The sequence below is a fragment of the Salvelinus sp. IW2-2015 genome, unplaced genomic scaffold (genome assembly GCF_002910315.2).
Source record: "Salvelinus sp. IW2-2015 unplaced genomic scaffold, ASM291031v2 Un_scaffold2712, whole genome shotgun sequence".
Taxonomy (NCBI): Eukaryota; Metazoa; Chordata; class Actinopteri; order Salmoniformes; family Salmonidae; genus Salvelinus; species Salvelinus sp. IW2-2015.
The window spans coordinates 45,515-62,867 of NW_019944017.1; the positions used below are offsets into that span (position 1 = coordinate 45,515).

At 45.6% G+C, this 17,353-nt stretch overlaps 1 protein-coding gene across 1 annotated transcript in view; it reads left to right on the forward strand.

Moving 5' to 3' along the window:
- The first annotated feature begins 6,301 nt into the window (after positions 1-6,301).
- Positions 6,302-17,353, forward strand: part of LOC112074600 (group XIIB secretory phospholipase A2-like protein) — a 25,175-nt gene continuing 14,123 nt past the window's right edge. The window contains exons 1-4 of the mRNA XM_024141747.1: positions 6,302-6,517; positions 6,600-6,659; positions 9,746-9,823; positions 10,332-10,497. Coding sequence (XP_023997515.1) covers positions 6,302-6,517; positions 6,600-6,659; positions 9,746-9,823; positions 10,332-10,497 — 520 coding nt within the window. The remainder of the gene's footprint in view (positions 6,518-6,599; positions 6,660-9,745; positions 9,824-10,331; positions 10,498-17,353) is intronic.

The window sequence follows — 17,353 nt, forward strand, 5'->3', positions numbered from 1 at the left end:
GCGTTATCTACAGTGGATTCACCTGAAAGAGGCATTATCTACAGTGGATTCATCTGAAAGAGGCGTTATCTATAGTGGATTCACCTGAAAGAGGCATTATCTACAGTGGATTCACCTGAAAGAGGCATTATCTATAGTGGATTCACCTGAAAGAGGCGTTATCTACAGTGGATTCGTCTGAAAGAGGCGTTATCTACAGTGGATTCGTCTGAAAGAGGCGTTATCTACAGTGGATTCGTCTGAAAGAGGCATTATCTACAGTGGATTCATCTGAAAGAGGCGTTATCTACAGTGCGTTTGGAAAGTATTCAGACTCCTTCCCCTTTTCCAACATTTTGTTACGTTATAGCCTTATTCTAAAATGGATTCAATAAATTGTTTTCCTCATCGATTTACACACAATACCCCATAATGACATCACAATACCCCATAATGACATCACAATACCCCGTAATGACAAACAGAAAACTGGAGTTTGCCAAAAGGCACCTAAAGGACCCTCAGACCATGAGAAACAAGATTCTCTGGTCTGATGAAACCAAGATTGAACCCCTTGGCCTGAATGCCAAGCGTCACGTCTGGAGGAAACCTGGCGCCATCCCATGGTGAAGCTGGTGGTGGCAGCATCATGCTGTGGGGATGTTTTTCAGTGGCAGGAACTGGAAGACTAGTCAGGATCGAGGGAAAGATGAACGGAGCAAATTACAGAGAGATCCTTGATGAAAACCTGCTCCAGAGCGCTCAGGACATCAGATGGGGTCAAAGGTTCACCTTCCAACAGGTCAACAATCCTAAGCACACAGCCAAGACAACGCAGGAGTGGCTTTGGGACAAGTCTCTGAATGTCCTTGAGTGGCCCAGCCAGACCAGGGACTTGAACCCGATCTAACATCTCTGGAGAGATCTGAAAATAACTGTGCAGCGACGCTCATCCAACCTGACAGAGCTTGAGAGGATCTGCAGAATGTATCCCCAAATACAGATGTGCCAAGCTTGTAGCGTCATACCCAAGAAGACTCAAGGCTGTAGTCGCTGCCAAAGGTGCTTCAACAAAATGCTGAGAAAAGGGTCTGAATAGTTATGTAAATGTCATATTTCATTTATTATTATTTTTGTTGCAAAAATGTAAAAAAAAAAAAACTTTTTGCTTTGTCATTATGGGGTATTGTGTGTAGAGTGATGAGGGGGTGTGGGGAAGATTTAATACGTTTTAGAATAAGGCTGTAACACAAAAATGTGGAAAAAGTAAAACGGTGTGAATACTGTCTGAATGCCACTGTATACGCTACCTGTTGCTGTCTTGGCCTGTATTCACAGAGCGTCTCAGTATAGGAGTGATAATCTTATTAATTTACGATCCTACTCTAAAGACGCTTTGTGGATACAGCCCAGGTCTCTCAAAGACATTTATTATCTCTACTGCTGAGACTATCTTGGTTAAATACATTTAAAAAATGGCCTAAATGATTAGCAAAGCCAGTCTCTCATTGTTGTTCTGTGATCTGGTTCTATTCACATGGAGGACACAAAATATGGAGCACCCTAAGACACAACACAACCACGAGTAAATKAGTCGTTTTTGGAACAGTGCTGCYTTTTGTCCACTAGGGGGTGCTCTCTGACAAGTTTATCTGAAGACCACTACTACACATTTTTATATTTATTTAACTAAGTCAGTTTAAGAACWAATTCTTATTTACAATGACGGCCTACCCCGGGCGACGCWGGGCCAATCGYGAGCCGYCCTATGGGACTCCCAATCACGGCGGGATGTGATGCAGCCTGGATTTGAACCGGGGACTGTAGTGACGCCTCTTGCATTGTGATACTGCGCCACTCAGGAGCCCGTCTTCCATTCATGCTGGAAGACAGGATGATTACCCAAGATGCACATCATCACYCTAAATCATTGTTGTTCAATCTGACATTTTAATTCCTCTGATGATAACAGAAGTACAATGGCATTAGTTACACCAGCAACAACCACACATTAAAATGTAACATAGTCCGTCCAAGAGTCAATTACGCTGTATGACATAATTTAAATATCTTATTTGACCTTTACGACTATTTACCAGTGATATAATTGAGGCTTTTGTTAAGTATGGTGAGGATTATATTACAAGCAAACCACACAACCAGAAGTCCAAATATGGATTGAGGCACATTAAAGGCCCAGTGCAGTCAAAATTCAGTTTTTTCCTGTGTTTTAGATCATATGATGAAACTAACACTGTAAAATTGTGAAAACATTTTGATCAGTGTTATTTCCTGATAGCTGCTGGTTGAAAATACAGTCTACATAGGACTTTCCATGGCGACGTCAACATGGTTAATAGACCAATAAGAAAGAGAGTTCCAAACCTCTCTCGGCCAATAACAGCCAGTTTTCAGTTATCCCCTCCCCACTCAGACCACTCCGACAGTCCCAGCTAAGATCTTGTTTGAGAAGTCTTTTTGTCTCTACTTTAACCAATTTTAATAGAAATCAATTACAGTAATGTACTTAATTGTTACCCAGAAATGATTTGATATTTATATACAAAATGGCTGCATTGAGCCTTGAATTGTTTTTACTTTTATTTGATTGTTTATCCTTTTAATATATAAAGTAGATCACCTTCTTTGGCTCCCACCAGACCTGACCTGTCCACGTCACCACACGTATCACTACCTGCAACCTACTACTGTACACAACACACAACACACACACCACACACACAACACAACACACACACACACACACCACACACACACACACACACACACAACACACACACACACACACACACACACACACACACACACACACACACACACAACCAGACTTTACCCTCCCATATCATATCTTTTTCCACAGGAGCAGCATCTTGATACACTGTATCTGTTGTCTAAGGTCTGCTATCTGACGTTCTGTCACCAAGGAAGCACCGAGCTGCTTGTAGATTCTAGGAATAAAAAAGGAATACAAATCATGTGTTAAATAATACATATGGGAATAGAAAGTACATACAGAATAAAAACACATATTTTCAGAATGCCTGAAACCAAATGCAGTGAAGGACTATGTCTTAAAGRTAGAAATACACTGAGTTTACCAAACATTAGAAACACCTTCCTGATACCGAGTTGCCCTCAGAACAGTCCCAATTTGTCGTGTCGAAAGCGGTTCCACAGGGATGTTGGTCCATGTTGACTCCAATGTTTCCCACAGTTGTGTCAAGTTGGCTGGATGTCCTTTGGGTGGTGGACCATTCTTGATACACACGGGAAACTGTTGAGTGTAAAAAACTCAGCAGCGTTGCAGTTCTTGACACAAACCGGTGCTCCTGGCACCTACTACCATACTCCGTTCAAAGGCACTTAAATATGTTGTCTTGTACATTCACCCTCTGAACGACACACMTACACAATCCATGTCTCAAATGTCTCAAGGCTTAAAAATCCTCATTTAACATGTCTCCTCCACCTTCATCTACACTGATTGAAGTGGATTTAACAAGTGACATCAATAAGGGATAATAGCTTTCACCTGGATTCACCTGGTCAGTATGTGTCATGGAAAGAGCAGGTGTTCCTAATGTTTTGTCCACTCTGTGTATAATCTAGTCATTCTACCTCTATGTTCTCAAAGATGTTATGATTGGCTGCTCAGCTAATCTGAGATCACCTTATAACAAATGTGATTTTAGCACTGATGAATCTAAACATCTTAATTAGTTCCCTCTGATGAAGTTTAAGTGATGGGATTACTGATTAGATGAATTAAATATTTTCTAGGAGATGGAGTGAGCACTTGGTGAGAGGAGAGGGGTTACCAGCAGAGGAGAAGATAGGATGTAACAGAGACAAGAGCTATGGTGAGCACGAACGTTCTCTCTCAACGGGAGATAACACCATTAGCAAAAAAAAAGGTGATATGCACATCCCAAACTTGYTGAGCAAAAAATATACTGTAGATAAAGAACAGAAAGACCTGGAAAAACCATGGTATCTAGGCTATGCAGTCATGCAGGCCAGCCCACTATTCCAGCCCACTACAGTCTGTCCAGGCAGGCCGTTCCTTATCAACAGACCTTTGAACCCGGTGTCGATACTCCGTGCCTCGCTGTCTCCCTGGCCTAGTCAGCAGCCAAAGTCCCAAAGTCCTCTCTGTCTCATACACAGCCTCAGTCAGTACTCTGAGTCTATTGATCCTCAGTGCCTCTCGTTCTCACACCTTGTCAACAACAGACACCCTGGTCCTCTCCGGTCCAGCTGTCCCAGACCTCCAGCGGAGTGTGAACGTCTTTCTCTGCCTACCAACACCCCCCTCCCCCCCTTCTGCTTCTGACTCCGTCTGCCTGGCCTGGAACCAAATGTGGATGTCTTCCTCTTAGATCTACCCGTCTAGACCACCCCCCCCCCCGTGCTGTACTTTCTCTCTGTCTATCTCGCCACCATGCTGCCTCGCATCTCAGCCTATCTCCTGCTCTCTCTCTGCCTCTCCTGGGGGATGTCTGCTTCTCTGGTCAGGAACATCACTCCTGAAGAGAAGTCCCAGAAGCAGAAACCATGTTCAAGGATGACACCCGTTGCTGCTGCTGTAGATATCCGGGTGGAGGCTGATCCGGGGTGGCAGATAGCTGTTGTTGATGATACTCCTGCTGCTGTAGATATCCGGGTGGAGCTGATACCGGTGGCAGATAGCCTGGTTGCTGATGATACTCCTGCTGCTGTAGATATCCGGGTGAGGCTGATACCGTGGTGGCAAGATAGCCTGTTGTTGATGATACTCCTGCTGCTGTAGTATCCGGGTGGAGGCTGATAACCGGGTGGCAGATAGCCTGGTTGTTGATGATACTCCTGCTGCTGTAGAATACCGGGTGGAGGCTGATACCGGGTGGCAGATAGCCTGGTTGTTGATGATACTCCTGCTGCTGTAGATATCCGGGTGGAGGCTGATACCGGGTGGCAGATAGCCTGGTTGTTGATGATACTCCTGCTGCTGTAGATATCCGGGTGGAGGCTGATACGGGGTGGCAGATAGCCTGGCTGTTGATGATACTCCTGCTGCTGTAGATATCCGGGTGGAGGCTGATACCGGGTGGCAGATAGCCTGGTGTTGATGATACTCCTGCTGCTGTAGATATCCGGGTGGGGGCGATACCGGGGTGGCAGATAGCCTGGTTGTTGATGACACTCCTGCTGCTGTAGATATCCGGGTGGGGGCTGATACCGGGGTGAGATAGCCTGGCTGTTGATGATATCCTGCTGCTTGTAGATATCCGGGTGAGGCTGATACCGGGGTGGCAGATAGCCTGGCTGTTGATGATACTCCTGCTGCTGTAGATATCCGGTGGAGGCTGATACCGGGGTGGCAGATAGCCTGGTTGTTGATGATACTCCTGCTGCTGTAGATATCCGGGTGGAGGCTGATACCGGGGTGGCAGATAGCCTGGTTGTTGATGATACTCCTGCTGCTGTAGATATCCGGGTGGAGCTGATACCGGGGTGGCAGATAGCCTGGTTGTTGATGATACTCCTGCTGCTGTAGATATCCGGGTGGAGGCTGATACCGGGGTGGCAGATAGCCTGGCTGTTGATGATACTCCTGCTGCTGTTAGATATCCGGTGGAGGCTGAATACGGGGTGGCAGATAGCCTGGCTGTTGATGATACTCCTGCTGCTGTAGATATCCGGGTGGGGCCGATACCGGGGTGGCAGATAGCCTGGTTGTTGATGACACTCCTGCTGCTGTAGATATCCGGGTGGGGGCTGAATACCGGGTGGCAGATAGCCTGGCTGTTGATGATACTCCTGCTGCTGTAGATATCCGGGTGGAGGCTGATACCGGGGTGGCAGATAGCCTGGCTGTTGATGATACTCCTGCTGCTGTAGATATCCAGGTGGAGGCTGATACCGGGTGGCAGATAGCCTGGCTGTTGATGAATCTCCTGATGCTGTAGATTCCGGGTGGAGGCTGATACCGGGGTGGCAGATAGCCTTGTTGTTGATGACATGCCTGCAGTGGAGGAGCCTGTAGAAGACACCCCAGTGGCCGAAGACCTGGTGGCCGACAAGCCTGTTGCAGATACCGTTGTAGCTGGGGCAGTCCGTTGTAGCTGGGGCATTTTAGCCAAGAACCAGTTGCGGACTCCACTGTTGCAGATACCGTTGTAGCTGGGCATTTGTAGCCAAGGAACCAGTTGCGGACTCCCCTGTTGCTGTGCTCCGCTAGTAGACGCCCCTGTCATGGCAGACGAAGTCCCAGACACAGAGCCCTCATGGCGGACATGCCAGTGGTGGAAGACCTGCTTACATGGATCTGGAGACCCTTGTTAAAGAGGCCCGGATAACAGAAGCCATGGTTAAAGAGTTGTCTGCCCAGGTGGAGGACGACGACCTCATTAAAGAGACTGAGATTCAGGACGCCATCTTGAAAGAGTTGTCTGACCAGGAGCCCTTGAAAAAGCGACGGAGCCCTGAAGAGGCAGCAGAAGCAAAAGCTACAGCGGAGGATCCAGCCAGCCCTGTGGTACCTGTCGTCGAAGCCCAGGAAGAGACTCTGACTGGGGCTTGGTTTCCATCAGAGAGAGCCTCCAGGCAGCCAATGATACTTTGACTCCTGGTGGATTGATGGGGGACGCAACGGATTGTGTCAGTACAAATGCAAATACGTAAGGATGAGACCCGGGTTGTGTGTGTCTATCAGTGATTACAGTAACATCTCAGTATGACTCCATGGCTGTTGCCATGTCAAGCCTGGCTATAGACACCTAGGGCTCGATTCAATCCGTATTCGCGGAAGTTCAGGGCTATAGCGCATTCTAAATTTAAAGGTAATTTTCCGATTGAGCCGACCATCATGAGCCTGTACGTAAATGCAGTCTCTGCGAAGCGACGACATTAAATGAAATGCAGCTATAGCACTGAACTTCCACGATGTTGATTGAATCGAGCTCTGAACGTAACAGAACCTAGATACTGAGTGTTATCCGAAAATAACAGAACCTAGAACTGAGTTTTATCCTGAAGTAACAGAACTAGATACTGAGTGTTATCCTGAATGTAACAGAACCTAGATACTGAGTGTTATCCTGAACGTAACAGAACCTAGATACTGAGTGTTTTATCCTGAATGTTATACAGAACCTAGATACTGAGTGTTTATCCGAATGTAACAGAACCTAGATACTGAGTGTTATCTGAAACGTAACGAAACCTAGATATGAGTGTTATCCTGATGTAACAGAACCTAGATACTGAGTGTTATCCTGAAAACGTAAAAGAACCTAGATACTGAGTGTTATCCTGAACTGTAACAGAACCTAGATACTGAGTGTTATCCGAACGTAACAGAACCTAGATACTGAGTGTTATCTGAAGTAACAGAACCTAGATACTGAGTGTTATTGAACGTAAACAGAACCTAGATACTGAGTGTTATCCTGAAGTAACAGAACCTAGATACTGAGTGTTATCCTGACGTAACAGAACCTAGATACTGAGTGTTATCCTGAAGTACAGAACCTAGATACTGAGTGTTATCATGAAGCGTAACAGAACCTAGATACTGAGTGTTATCCTGAATGTAACAGAACCAGATACTGAGTGTTATCCTGAATGTAATCAGAACCTTAGATACTGAGTGTTATAGGAATGTAACGAACCTAGATACTGAGTGTTATCCTGAACGTAACGAACCTAGATACTGAGTGTTTACCTGAATGTATCAGAACCTAGATACTGAGTGGTTATCTCTGAACGTAACAGAACCTAGGATACTGAGTGTTTATCCTTGAATGTAACAGAACCCAGATACTGAGGTTTTCCATGATGTATCAGGAACCTAGATACTGAGTGTTAATAAGGAATTAACAGAACCTAGATACTGAGTGTTTATCCTGAACGTAACAAACCTAGATACTGAGTGTTTACTAAAAAAAAGTAATCAATAACAAATAAACAATAAAAAAAAAAAAAATAAAGAATAAAAAAGAAAAGTGAAAAAAAAAAAATAAAAAAAAAAAAAATTTCTAAAAAAAAAAAAAAAAAAATCCGAAACAAACTAGATACTGAGGGTTTATCCTGAACGTAACAGAATAGACACGAGTGTTTCCTGAACGGTGATAACAGAACCTAGATACTGAGGTGTTATCCTGAACGTAACAGAACCTAGATACTGGAGTGTTATAAGGGAATGTAACAGAACCTAGATACTGAGTGTTATCCTGGAATGTATCAGGAAACTAGGATACTCAGTGTTATTCCTGAATGTAACAGAACCTAGATACTGAGTGTATCCTGAAGTAACAGAACCTAGATACTGAGTGTTTCCTGAATGTAACAGAACCTAAGATACTGCAGTGTTATCCTGAATGTATCAGACCTAGATACTGAGTGTTATCCGAATGCTAACAGAACCGAGAACTGATGGTTATCAGGAATGTAACGGAACGGAGATACCTGAGTGTTATAAGGAAGCGTAACAGAACCTAGATTACTAGTGTTATCACTGAATGTATTCAGAACCTAGATACTGAGTTTATCCCTGATCGTATCAGAAACCTAGATACTGAGTGTTATCCTGAATGTAACAGAACCTAGATACTGAGTGTTATCAGGAATTAACGAACCTAGATACTGAGTGTTATAAGGAACGTAACAGAACCTAGATACTGAGTGTTATGAATGTATCAGAACCTAGAACTGAGTGTTATAAGGAATGTAACAGAACCTAGATACTGAGTGTTATAAGAAACGTAACAGAACCTAGATACTGAGTGTTATCCTGAACATGTATCTGAACCCTAGATACTGAGGTTATTGAAGTAAACAGAACCTAAGATACTGAGTGTTATCAGGAATCGTAACAGAACCTAGATACTGAGTGTTTATCTGAAGTACAGAACCTAGATACTGAGTGTATCCTGAATGTAAACAGAACCAGATACTGAGTTTATCCTGAATGTATCAGAACCCTAGATACTGAGTTGTATCCTGAATGTACAGAACCTAGATACTGAGTGTTATACGGAACTGTATCAGAACCAGATACTGGTGTTATCCTGAATGTAACAGAACCCAGATACTGAGTGTTATCGTGAATGTAAACAGAACCTAGATACTGAGTGTTATCCTGAACGTAACAGAACCGAGATACTGAGTTGTTTATCTGAAAGTAACAGAACCTAGATACTGAGTGTTATCTAAGGAATGTACAGAACCTAGATACTGAGTGTTATAAGGAACGTAACAGAACCTAGATACTGGTGTTATCCTGAATGTAACAGAACCCAGATACTGAGTGTTATCCTGAACGTAACGAGAACCTAGATACTGAGTGTTATCCTGAATGTAACAGAACCCAGATATCTCTGCGTTCCGCTGTCATGTTCTATATATAGGTGGACAGGTCCTATACACTCCTAGACATAAGGGTTCCTAAAGGGTTATTTGGCTGTCCGAATAGGAGAACCCTTTTTGGTTCCATGTGCAGTAGAATCCTCTGTGGAAGGGGTTCTACAGGGAACCCTGAAGGGATTCTACCTGGAACCATAAAGGGTTCTTCAAAGGGCAGAAACCCCCATGTTAGGTTCTAGATAACACCTTTCTTCCAGTTTTGGTTGTTGTCAATAAACTTCACAATCGGGTGTTGAATGTTCAATTTGTGCCGATGGATAACAACCTATTGATCAATCTGTGGAGCCACGTAATTAACTGTGAATGAGTCTGAATTAGAGTTGTTCACCTTTCCTTCTCAGGTAAGATACCTGTGCATCGCGTTGGTTACGTGACCCCAGATCCCAAAGGTTGCAGCTCCGTCCTCCTAGGATTCCAGGTACCAGATAGTGTATGTTTTAACTATCACTAACTATAGACAACATATGATACTGTACTAATACCCAACTACCTAAACTGCAGACTGTTTTCTCATACAATACATGCTATACTTATAGGGCACTTATATATATCCCTCGATGGAAAGGGTTCTACATGGAACCCAAAAGGGTTCTACCTGGAACCAAAAGGGTTCTACCTGGAACCAAACGGGTTCTACCTGGAACCAAAAGGGTTCTACCTGGAAACAAACGTGTTCTACCTGAAAACAAAAKGGTTCTACCTGGAACCATACGGGTTCTACCTGGAACCAAAAAGGTTCTACCTGGAACCAAAAGGGTTCTACCTGGAACCAAATAGTGTTTTTCAAAGGGTTCTCCTATTGGGACAGCTGAAGTCCTTTAGGTTCTATAAAGCACCTTTTTTTTGTAAGAGTGTATATAAATCCTATGTTATATTATCTTATAACCTATATATCTTTCTGTATTTGTATTATCATCCCAACACAGTATGACATGGGCATCCCAGCCATGACTCAGTGCTGTAACCAGCTGGACAGTTGCTATGACACCTGTGGCTCCGACAAAAACCGCTGTGATTCCAAGTACCGCTYGTGTCTCCAAGCTATTTGCTCTGACCTGAAGAAGAGCCTGGGGCTTGTGTCAAAGGTCAAAGGTGAGATAGCTACTGAATTATACTCTGTGACACTTTACCGTAGGTGCAGTGCTTAATTTGAGCCGGATCCTACCACAGCTTCTTTATAAAATAACAAAGCCTAGCTGTGGATTGTGTGTATCCCAATAACAAGGCCGGGAACGCGCGGCAAATCTGTCAATGAACAGTAAGTATGCAGACAAAACAGKCTTTTCGCAATATTTCAAATACAATTGCGGGAAAACACAGGTTGGAAACCAAATGKCTTCTGTTGAAAAGAGAAGAGTCTAATCTGTCTGCTATAGGCCAACAAAATATTTCATCAACTTCCAAATATTGTTTTACAAAGTAAGACAAGAGTGAGATATAGGATTTTGGCACGAACGCACCGGTGGCGAGTGAGCTGCTGATAATTATTTTTAGGACAATAATTTCCTCCTCATACCGTAGCCCACAATATGTGTCTCCACACACCTTGGCCTAGGTAGGCTATTGATGGATCAAGACAAGGTGGTTTTTATGGGTCTCAGATTCTCAGTTTGTCAAAGTAGCCTGTCATTTTGATAATTTGTGTGGTATTTTTTTAATTTATTCTGCCAAAGCCTCTAGTCGTGTAAAATGATGTAGAATTGCATGAAATGCGTTTATAAACTGCCACATTTTTCCCGGACCCGAGGCTAATAAAATGTTCCCCATGTGTAAGTGCCTCTACTGCGCTATGTCACTCCGCAAATGTGATGATAATGCATGCAATGATAATGCATGCTATGATAATGCATGTGATGATAATGCATGCTGTGATAATGCATACGATGATAATGCATGCAATGATAAGGCATGCGATGGTAATGCATGCGGTGGTAATGCATGCTATGATAATACGTGCTACGATAATGCATGCGACGATAATGCATGCGCTGGTAATGCATGTGATGGCAATGCATGCGATGATAATGCATGCGATGATAATGCATGTGATGATAGTGCGGGGGATGATAATGCATGTGATGATAATGCATGCGATGATAATGCATCTGATGGTAATGCATGCGATGATAATGCATGCGGTGATTTATTATAAAGGTGATTTGTATTTTTCATGCGTTCTGGTACCTCAGAGCTCCCAAGGTCACCCCCCCCTCTCGCGCTCACTTTTTGCTCTGGCACCTCCCGATTTACAAATTAAGCCCTGCATAGGTGTTATGCTTTCTTGACTTGTTATAAGCATGTATGAACCTTTATAATGTCTTGTAATGAAGCATAACAAATATTGTACGGTGAGACTACAGGAGTAGGCTCAGACTCCACTATCCCTTTCCTGTCCTATTTGTAGCCAACTAGGACAGTATAACTGTCCTCCACTCTTCCCTTTCCTGTCCTCTTTGTAGCTAACTAGAACATTATAACTGTCCTCCACTCTCCCCTTTCCTGTCCTCTTTGTAGCTAACTAGGACAGTATAACTGTCCTCCGGAACAGTATAACTGTCCTCCACTCTTCCCTTTCCTGTCCTCTTTGTAGCTAACTAGACAGTAAAACTGTCCACTCTCCCCTTTACTGTCCTCTTTGTAGCTAACTAGGACAGTATAACTGTCCTCCATCTCCCCTTTACTGTCCTCTTTGTAGCTAACTAGAACAGTATAACTGTCCTCCACTCTCCCCTTTCCTGTCTCTTTGTAGCTAACTAGACAGTATAACTGTCCTCTCTCCCCTCTCCTGTCCTCTTTGTACTAACTAGGACAGTTATAGCTGTCCTCTCTCCCCTTTCCTGTCCCTTTTGTAGCTAACTAGGACAGTAAACTGTCCTCCACTCTCCCCTTTCCTGTCCTCTTTGTAGCTAACTAGGACAGTATAACTGTCCTCCACTCTCCCTTTCCTGTCCTCTTTGTAGCTAACTAGGACAATATAACTGTCCACTCTCCCCTTTCCTGTCCTCTTTGTTGCTAACTAGAACAGTATAACTGTCCACTCTTCCCTTTCCTGCCTTTGTAGCTAACTAGAGACAGTATACCTGTCCTCCACTCTCCCTTTCCTGTCCTCTTTGTAGCTAACTAGGACAGTAAAACTGTCCACTCTCCCCTTTCATGTCCTCTTTGTAGCTAACTAGGACAGTATAACTGTCCACTTCTTCCCTTTCCTGTCCTCTTGTGAGCTAACTAGGACAGTATAACTGTCCACTCTCCCCTTTCCTGTCCTCTTTGTAGCTAACTAGGACAGTATAACTGTCTCCACCTTCCCTTTCCTGTCCTCTTTGTAGCTAACTAGGACAATAAACTGCCACTCTCCCTTTCCTGTCCTCTTTGTAGTAACTAGGACAGTATAACTGTCCACTCTTCCTTTCCTGTTGTCACGTTTCCTGACCGTTTTCTCTTGTTTTGTATTGTCTTTATTGGTCAGGGCGTGAGTGTTGGGTGGGCAGTCTATGTTTTCTATTTCTATGTTGGGTTTTGTGTTCGGCCTGGTATGATTCTCAATTAGAGACAGTGTGTATCGTTTGTCTCTGATTGAGAGTCATACAAGGCAGCCAGGGTTGTCACTGGTGTTTTTTGGGTGTTTGTCTCCTGTGTCAGTGTCTGTATGTTACGCCACACGGGACTGTTCGGTTTTTGTTAGTTCGTTCGTTTTATTGTAGTCTGTTTTCCTGGTTCATGCGTTCTTCACGTTGTATGTAAGTTCGTGTCCAGGTCTGTCTACATTCGTTTATTTGTTTGTTAATTATTCAAGTGTTTGTCGTGTTTTTCCGTTTTGTCTATTAAATCAATATGTATTCACAACCCGCTGCATTTTGGTGCAAATCCCTGCTACTCCTCTTCGGATGAGGAGAAGGAGGAAGCCGTTACAGAAACACCCACCAAAACCAGGACCAAGCGGATTGGAGAAGGAAGGCAGGAACAAAAGCAATGGAGAGAAGAGGAATGGACATGGGAGCAAATACTCAACGGAGAAGGACCCTGGGCTAAGGTGGGAGAGAATCGCCGCTCTCGGGAGGAGAAGGAGGCAGCCACAGCCCAGGAGCGCTGGTATGAGGAGGCAGCACGTAAGAGAGGCTGGAAGCCCGAGAGGCTCACCCAAAAATTTCTTGGGGGGGAGGCTAAAGGGGAGTGTGGCGAAGCCGGGTTGGTTACTGAGCCAACTCCCCGGGCTTACTGTGGAGTGAGAGGGCGTCGTACTGGTCAACACCGTGTTATGCGGTAAAGCGCACGGTTCCCCAGTACGCGTGCTTAGCCAGTGCGGGCTATTCCACCTGCCGCATGGAGGGCTAGGTTGGGCATCGAGCGGATGTCATGAGCCGGCCAACGTATCTGGCCTCCAGTACGTCTCCTCGGGCCGGCGTACATGGCACCAGCCTTACAGGTGGTGTCCCCGGTTCGCTGCATGCCCAGTGCGGGCATTCCACCACGCCGCCACTGGCAGGGCTACGGGGACCATTCAACCTGGTAAGGTGGAGAGGCTCGGTGCCAAGAGCGCGTGTCCTCCTTCACGGTCCGGCATATCCGGCGCCACCTTCCCGCCCCAGCCCAGTACCACCAGTGCCTACACCACGCCACCAGGCTTCCAGTTGCATCTCCAGAGCCCTGTTCCTCCTCCCCGCACTCGCCCTGAGGTGCGTGCCTCAGCCCGGTACCTCCAGTTCCGGCACCACGCATCAGGCCTATTGTGCGTTTCAGCCGGCCAGGTCTGCCGTCTGCCCAGCGGTGCTGAACTGCCCGGCTTCCCAGCGGTGCCTGAACTGCCCGTCTGCCCAACGCCGTCTGAGCCATCCGTCTGCCCAACGCCGTCTGAGCCATCTGTCTGCCCAACGCCGTCTGAGCCATCTGTCTGCCCAACGCCGTCTTGAGCCATCTGTCTGCCAACGCCGTCTGAGCCATTCTGGTCTGCCCAACGCCATCTGAGCCATCCGTCTGCCACGAGCCGTTAGAGCCGCCCGTCTGTCCCGAGCCGTTAGAGCCGTCCGTCAGTCAGGAGCTGCTAGAGCCGTCCGTCAGTCAGGAGCCGCCAGAGCCGCCAGCCAGTCAGGAGCCGCCAGAGCCGCCAGCCAGTCAGGAGCCGCCAGAAGCCGCCAGCAGTCAGGCCAGCCGCCAGGCCGCGCAGCCAGTCAGGAGCCGCCAGAGCCGCCAGCCAGTCAGGAGCCGCCAGAGACGCAGCCAGTCAGGAGCCCCAGAGACGCCAGCCAGCAGGAGCCGCCAGAGACGCCAGCCAGTCAGGGAGCCGCCTAGAGACGCCGCCAGTCAGGAGCCGCCAGAGACGCCAGCCAGTAGGGCAAGCCCGTCAGGAGCTGCCAGAGACGCCAGCCAGTCAGGAAGCTGCCCTACGGTCATGAGCTGCCCTACGTCATGAGCTTGCCCTACGGTCATGAGCTGCCCTACGGTCATGAGCTTGCCCTACGTCATGAGCTGCCCTCGGTCATGAGCGCCCTACAGTCATGAGCTGCCCTCCAGAGAGCTACCCCATGATAGCTGCCCTACATCATGAGGTGCCCTACAGTCATGAGCTGCCCTACAGTCATGAGCTGCCCTACAGTCATGAGCTGCCCTACAGTCATGAGCTGCCCTACAGTCATGAGCTGCCCTACAGTCATGAGCTGCCCTACAGTCATGAGCTGCCACTACATCCATGAGCTGCCCCAGATAGCTGCCACCCAGTCCGAGCTGCCATTCAGTCCGGAGCTGCCATTCAGGTCCGGAGCTGCTGCCCTCAGTCCGGAGCTGCTGCCCCTCAGTCCGGAGCTGCTGCCCCTTATCCCGGAGCTGCTGCCCCTTTCCCGGAGCTGCTGCCCTTATCCCGGAGCTGCTGCCCCTTATCCCGGAGCTGCTGCCCCTTATCCCGGGGCTGGCCCTTATCCCGATGCTGCCCCTTCATTTAGGTTGGGTTTGAGTTGGAGGGTGGTCATTGGGAGGGGGATACGGAAGCGGGGAGTGACTATGGTGGGGTGGGACCTCGCCCAGAGCCTGAGCCACCACCGTGGTTCAGATGCCCACCCAGACCTCCCCTAGACTTTGTGCTGGTGCGCGCCCGGAGTTCGCACCTTAAGGGGGGTTATGTCACGTTCCTGACCTGTTTCTCTTGTTTTTGTATGTCTTTATTGGTCAGGGCGTGAGTGTTGGGTGGGCAGTCTATGTTTCTATTTCTTATGTTGGGTTTTGTGTCGGCTGGTATGATTCTCAATTAGAGACAGGTGTGTATCGTTTGTCTCTGATTGAGAGTCATACTAAGGCAGCCAGGGTTTCACTGGTGTTTTGTGGGTGTTTGTCTCCTTGTCAGTTCTGTATGTTACGCCACACGGACTGTTCGGTTTTTGTTAGTTCGTTCGTTTTATGTAGTCTGTTTTCCTGGTTCAATGCGTTCTTCACGTGTATGTAAGTTCGTGTCCAGGTCTGTTACATTCGTTTATTTGTTTAGTAATTATTCAAGTGTTTGTCGTGTTTTTTCCGTTTGTCTATTAAATCAATATGTATTCACAAACCCGCGCATTTTTGGTCAAATCCTGCTACTCCTCTTCGGATGAGGAGAAGGAGGAAGCCCGTTACATAGGACAGTATAACTGTCCTCCAGTCATCCCTTTCCTGTCCTCTTTGTAGCTAACTAGGACAGTATAACTGTCCTCCACTCTCCCCTTTCCTGTCCTCTTTGTAGCTAACTAGGACAGTATAACGTTATTTCACTGAGACACCCTGGTCGATGTTAATTCCAGTTTAATTCAGTTAATACAGAAAGTACACTGACATTTATTTGGAATGTATGTCTACTTCCTAAATTAACAATGTCCAACCATATTTCAATGTCAACCTGTTATTCTGGGACAAGTCATGTGCATTTTAATATTTCCTAAATACATACACTACCAGTCAAAAGTTTGGACACACCTACTCATTCCAGGGTTTTTCTTWAATTTTACCATTTTCTACATTGTAGAATAATAGTGACGACATCAAATCTGTGAAATAACACATATGGAATCATGTATTTACCAGAAATATATTTTAGATTCTTCAAAGTAGCCACCCTTTGCCTTGATGACAGCTCTGTGTCTCTTTCTGCTGGCCTGTGAGTCGTTGGGATTTTCTCAACATTGCCGTTGACACATATTCCACGGTAGTTATTGCGGTCAAATTCCACTTTTGTGGATTGGGGTTATTATTCAGAGCTGAGGATGATGTTAAAGAGTTTAAGTATAGCCAATTGGAATTTGTGGTCTGTGTATTGGATCATTTCTTGTAGGATACCATCAACAGCACAGGCATTTTTGGGTTGGAGGGTTTGTATTTTGTCCTGTAGTTCATTCAATGTAATTGGAGAATGCAGTGGGTTCTGGTAGTCTTTAAAAAACTTTTTAAGGATTGGTGTCCTGCTAGCGGGACAACTTCCGGTGAAACTGAAGGGCGCGCAATTCAAATAAATAATCATAAATATTATGGATTTTAAACATTTATGTACATATAAGTTTCTTATATCGGCTGAAAGCTTAAATTATTGTTAATCTAACTCCACTGTCYGATTTACAGTAGCTAYTACAGCGAAAACATGCCATGCGATTGTTTGAGGAGGAGCCGCACATCAAAATATTTTTCCACCAGCACATACATTCATATACAGTATAATGAATAAATATTCACTTACTTTTTGAAAAACTTCCTCTGATTTGTCATCCAAAGGGTCCCAGCTATAACATGTAGTGGCGTTTTGTTAGATAAAATCCTTCTTTATATCCCAAAAAGTTAGTTTAGATGGCGCCATCGATTTGAGTTATCCAATCCTTCAATTTGCAGAGAAAGGAATCCAAAAATCTACCCCTAAACTTTGTTTCAACAAGTCAAAATACGTTTCTATTTGCTCCTCAGATACTCTAAAATGTAAATCAAACTATAATATTTCTATCAG